We start from the raw sequence: 6,000 nt of genomic DNA, 5'->3' as shown, positions 1-6,000 counted from the left end.
ATAAAAACCACCAGTTGCTAATCTTTTCCCTTCTTTTTGGTTATGAGTAGTGATACTTCGAAAATGTTTGTACCAGTTCCAAATTAATTATTGCAAAATTTTGAAATGAATGAATGTTGTTTGTGAGTGGAAGTTGACATTTGTACTAACAAGCCTAAGAAACAAAAGTCACCATAAAAATACTAAAACAATCTCATTGAGGGCCTTCTTGATTTTTACCCATGATATTTAGGCATTGCAAAGCCTGTACATGTAACAAAGGATATAATATAATATATATATATATATAATCCTTTGTGTCATTGGATGGAATAAATTGTGTCATCGGATGGAATAAACTGGAAATCTGACCTCTGTTTTGCTGATTCAGCACAACCAGAATGTATTTACCTGTGTTTCAGGCCTACTGTCAGCATTTACTTATCAGCTATGGAGGATTAGATCTGTTATCATGGTTCACATGCTAGATGGCATATTTTTAATCATGCATACCTCTGTGAAAAACAAATACATTCTGAGAGAACTAGGGTTGTGATGCTCTACATTAGCTGTTCAAGAGAATTGGAATACATCCAACACATGGGGATTGGGAGATTGTGAGAGCTACAAGTGTGAGAGCAAAACAGAATGATTATGTTGAGTATGTGAAGATGATTGTCACCAGAGAACACCTTCACTTGGGCTGCTTAAAGATAATCTCTTCTACATTTGTATTTTAGTGATGTGAAAGCCACACTGTAAGATATGCATACATTCAAAGTGTGGGCCCAACAAAAAGATAAACAATGTAGGAATTGGTTATAATTTGGTTATTACATAAGACATACATAACACAAACTACATATTCTTCCAAACTAAGGGTAAATGAGGATTCATTCTGTTATTTATGTTTTTATTCATAGAAATTAGCCTAGATTTACTGGACATTCTACATACTGTCGCTTTAAAGTATGTGTTTTGTCAGTGATTGCATAGCCTAACTACAGGAAACGCCTGGGATTTATTTTTAATTTTTTATGTGCTACTTTGATAGTTTTACAGGGTGGGCGTATTTTCAAACTGCTCCTCAGAACATTTCTGGATTCAAATAATGAATAGTCGTGGGTGAAGTAGACCTAGTGGCGCGGAACCCTAACGCCCCTAGATGTGGATACGGGAATGGAGTCATTTACAACTCGGAAGCTGGAGTGACAGCATCGCATGTACGAAGTTCACAGAAACGCGCCGCAAACGTTTACTTTTTTGGATCTATGAAATGATGAATTTGATTTTTTTTTAACTGTCGAAGAGGAAAATAAACAGCATATATGATAACTCCAAGTGGAATTATACATCAATTTTAAATCAGAAAAGAAGGAATGCATCATTTCTTTGTGAAACTAACTTTCCTGCTGTCGCTGGTTGCTCTAACACGAGGTAAGTGCAATAATAATATTCAACCATGTTTGGTTCGATACACAGTGGATAAATATTCATAAAATAAGTGATTGTACATTTATTACGGAGATGTTTTTCATGAATTCACTCATATAAAATCGCATTAGTGTACAGTAAATGCTGATGTGAAGGAAGAACAAATAGGAAGAAGTGGCAATTATGATGTAGAACGATCTCAGAACGTTGCACTTGTTGCATTCGAACTTCAAAAGCCTTTTTTCAAAGGCAGTTTATCTTTGAGGATAGCTTGACAGGAGGGAATTGCTTACATTTGCGTCTTTAGATGTGACAGTTCAGAATTTAATCTACACAATGTCGGCTTCTTTTTTATTCCTGCATCAGTTTTCTTTCTTTTCAATATGCTCCTGAGACCCGATTATATAAAAACAAATTTAAATATTGTTTATCGGTTATTGTAAGTGCAAAATTGTCCTCTGTAGTGGTCATTTGGACGTAAATATGAAAACGTTTACATTACAGTCAATGGGGGTACAGTGGGTGAAAAAGATAGTTGCGGTGTCCGGGTGTCCACTACAGCGGACATTTCTTGATAAGCTCTTATTTAACTATTGTTTAATGTGAAAACATGATTAAACAGTCCTGACAACTCACTTAACTATTCCTGAGATATTCACTTACTAGAAACAATTTGAATATAAAACTCACAAAAATTATAATTTATAATTACACACACTTCTTTTCAAAATTCCATAAAATATGATGCAGACATTTCTTTAAGAACCGGGAAGATAAAGTTGGCAAAGTCACACCCCCACACATGTGACATCATTGAAATGCCCAAAATGTCCTCTCAAGGGGACAACAGGACATAATATAGTGGCTTGTATGGCCTCAGAGATACAGACCAAGATCTGATGTCCACTAGAGGACAAAAATGATGGAGCTCAGGAGGATATGTAACTTTTTGGGTGACCCCACCAAATTGACATACAGTTGTGAGATATAGATCCGCCATGCTCAATGAAAGCAAGTCTGAGAAGCGGTAAATCTGTTCTATGTGCACTATTTCTATGCTTCTCGTGCTTAAGTTTAGTTTTGACCTTGTTTTACATTCGGTTTTATACACCAGCTGCACACAATATTTTTGGTTATTGAAAATATATTTCACAGCGGTTTAGATGGTAAAATGATTTTCTACATTATGCATTCTTGTTTTGTCACAAACTGAAATTAGGCAAACTATTAAAATGTTAGCAACCAGGAAATGGCGGAGCGATTTCTGCATATTGCACCTTCACGTTTATTTTGCATTCACAAATAGCCAGGCAGGACATTGTATTGTCATCATAGGATCCCGGATAGCACTAACCGTTGCGCTCTCGGCTGGCGCCAATCGCTGTGCTTTTGCCAGAAAGTTCACTGTTCAGCCTATAACTTCACAGGAATATCAAAACTCAAGCCTTAGCCATTGAGGCAGGTTTGAGTGGAGTTACACAGAACCATTTTGCAGCGCTATGTTACTCCCCAAATATAGTACATTCTTTGGGACAGCTGCAAAGGGAAGAATGCGCCTACCCGTGTGTCAAGTCCATTCACCACAAACTGCACTTCAAGGTGGCAGAAGTCACACCTAGGCCATACAATCATCATCATGAGGGATAGTTCTGTCATTTACTACTCAAGCATTTGGATGTTATTTTGTTCACGTCTAGCTGCTTTTCCAGAATCATCCATCGATGAGAATGGGGATGACTGTGTATATCAAAATCTTCTCCTCAATTGTGAAAAGAAAGAAGAGAGAACTAGGGTTGTGTGTGTGTGTGTGTGTGTTGTATTGACTCATTCTGTTTGCAGGCCTAAGATGCTCTATGTCCACCGAGTCATGTTTGAACCTGGGGAGGTGTGAGGCCACGGCTGATGGAAATGGAGAGTGCAAGTAAGTTTCAAATCCCTTTATTTTACATGAGGTAAATATGCACAGCAAACACCTGCATAAAACACATATTATACATTCCAGAGATCATTTAGTAAATGACATATCCAAGAAAGTGAAGTTGTTTAATTTTATCATGTTGAGCTGAGGCCCAGCTTGGGCCTCTGAAGGCATTTTCAGTTCTCTAAGACAGCAGCACATGCCTATTCTTGGAAGACAAATACAACCCAAGCCTGGGCCAGCCAATGAATGAGATGTGTGGGTTTTGAAGAGGACTGCACCGGGGGGTTGCTATGTCTGTGTGTCTTGCAGCCTTCCCAGCCCAGCCCAGCCCAGCCGACTGCTACTGAATGCAGGCTCCCTCTCCCCTCTCTCCAGCAGAAGTCTCCGTTGGAGACACTCACTCTTAGTCCTAAATCTTGTTTCTCCTTTCTTTCACGGAGCGACAGCTGGGGTTTGCCAGAAGCTCGGTGGCCATTGTTCTCCATTCAGATTAATTCTGTGTGACTAATCTGGGTTAGGCTTCCCAGTGAGTGCTGGCTGCACCCTCTGTCCTACCCCACTCCCCCCTGTCCTACCGTCTCTCCTCCGTCCTACCCCCTACTCCCCCCTGTCCTTCCCCCGCTCCCCATGCTCAAGGGTTTTGTCCCCCTGTTGAATGGGCTTTCTCTTTCTGAGAGATTTTCATCAGAAGGACAGATGGCAGTAGAGGGTAATTAGACTGGATGGTTTTATAATTGGGAGCCGATACATAAGGAGACTGGAAGTTAGTAAACAAGTTGTAATGCATATCTGAGGTTGTTGTTGTTGTTGTTCTCCATTTTTAAAGTGAAAGGAGCAGGTCAATACAAAGCGTTGAGTAGCTCTTCTACATCAACGACACGTAGAACTTCTATTGTCCCCTGACCCCTCTTACCCCCTGTTACACAAAGGCTACCTGAACATTGGCTGTTTCCAGCCTGTAATCGGAGTGCCAGTGTTGCCTTACTGAGCTGCAGTGGAGTGTGATGAAACTGGGCTGGCACGGCGGCTCAATCAGGCCGGGTCGGCTCTTGGCTCCTGCAGGCCCAGGCAGCCATTTTGGCTCTGGGCCACATCTTAATTCTGTCTGGCAGTGTTTCACCCCCCTTGTTGGGCCACAAAGCCATCATTGTGCCTGTCACTGTCCTCAGACTCTCCTAATTAAACATGGAGATTGTGATGAGTGGCCTGCTAGACTGGAGCACCATGTTTTTTGGAGAGGGCTGATATTTGTTTTTTACTAGACCTTCCTTTTGTGTATCTTTTACTATGCCTTCTTTTTTTGTATTATCCCGCGGTAACAAGAGTTGACAATCACACAATGTGTCTGGAATGAACAGGCAGAGGTCAGAGGTTGTGTTGTGTCTTCTCTAGTGTTCAATGCTGGAAATGTTTGTTTATGGATATACAGTATGTTTGGACAAACTTTAAACAGTGCTGTGATGTGAAAATGATAACTAAAATGGGAACATTTAGCAGAGCAAGCTAAGTGCAGCCTATCAGATTAATCTAATACTAATACTGTGGCCTAGTGTCAACAACGCTGCTAGTCTCTTTCCACAATTCTTCCACTAAACCTTCAACAAGCATTTCTCATCATGTAGGCTAACCTGGCTTGCTTTGTCTTTTCAAAATCAAAGAATTGTGTGGCAGGTCCTACTGAATTGTTGACAAATGTCAACATAAGTTAATGCCTGGAGGACTAACCACATCTAGGTGGGTTCTGTGGATAATTGACATGGTCCCTTTAGTCTTTTCAGGTTATAAGTTAGGCATTTTATTGGGTCTTCATTAGGCCTAATGAAGACCCATGAACCCACAAGATACAGTAGACCCAAGTCCTCATATTGGAGGTTTGATGAGAGAGAGAGAGAAAGAGAGAGAGATACAGACTCAGTGAGCATAGCCTTGCTATTAAGAGAGGCCGCCGTAGGCAGACCTAACTCTCAAGAGAAGACAGGCTATGTGCACGCTGCCCACAAAATGAGGTGGAAACTGAGCTGCACTTCCTAACCTCCTACCAAATGATGACCATATTAGAAACACATATCTCCATCAGATTACACAGACCCACAAAGAATTAAAAAACAAATCACATTTTGATAAACTCCCATATCTATTGGGTGAAATACCACAGTGTGCCATCACAGCAGCAATATTTGTGACCTGTTGCCACAAGAAAAGGGCAACCAGTGAACAAACACCATTGTAAATACAACTCATATTTATGTTTAGAGAGAGAGAGAGAGAGCAGGGTGGTGAGGTCTGTGTTACAGCCTGTCTGAATAATATAGGCTACAAAATTCCTTCCCTGAGCAGACAGTGTTTTTCCACGGCCATGTTTCCATTCCTGACAGGATTATGACCTTCCTTCACCTCAATTAAAACCATACCATTCTGAAGTCAAGACAAGTGGTATTCCCAGGTAAAGTGCTATCCAATGCTTTAGTTTTATATATACTGAAAAATATATAAACGCAACATGCAAGGTGTTGGTCCCATGTTTCATGAGCTGAAATAAAAGATCCCAGAAATTGTCCATACGCACAAAAAGCTTATTTCTCTAAACTTGTGTGAACATATTTGTTTACATCCCTGTTAGTGAGCATTTCTCATTTGCCAAGATAATCTATCCACCTGACAGGTGT

The 6,000-nt window shown here is 40.4% G+C and overlaps 1 protein-coding gene across 1 annotated transcript in view; it reads left to right on the top strand.

Moving 5' to 3' along the window:
• Nucleotides 1-1,133: 1,133 nt before the first annotated feature.
• Nucleotides 1,134-6,000, top strand: part of LOC121551934 (neurogenic locus notch homolog protein 1-like) — a 44,993-nt gene continuing 40,126 nt past the window's right edge. Inside the window, exons 1-2 of the mRNA XM_045226786.1 lie at nucleotides 1,134-1,416; nucleotides 3,253-3,334. Of these exons, the coding sequence (XP_045082721.1) occupies nucleotides 1,359-1,416; nucleotides 3,253-3,334 (140 nt within the window). The 5' untranslated portion in view covers nucleotides 1,134-1,358. The remainder of the gene's footprint in view (nucleotides 1,417-3,252; nucleotides 3,335-6,000) is intronic.

Source organism: Coregonus clupeaformis, chromosome 18 (assembly GCF_020615455.1).
Source record: "Coregonus clupeaformis isolate EN_2021a chromosome 18, ASM2061545v1, whole genome shotgun sequence".
NCBI classification, from domain to species: Eukaryota; Metazoa; Chordata; class Actinopteri; order Salmoniformes; family Salmonidae; genus Coregonus; species Coregonus clupeaformis.
Note: the sequence above shows the minus strand (reverse complement) of the source record. Positions and strands in the feature narration are given on the sequence as shown.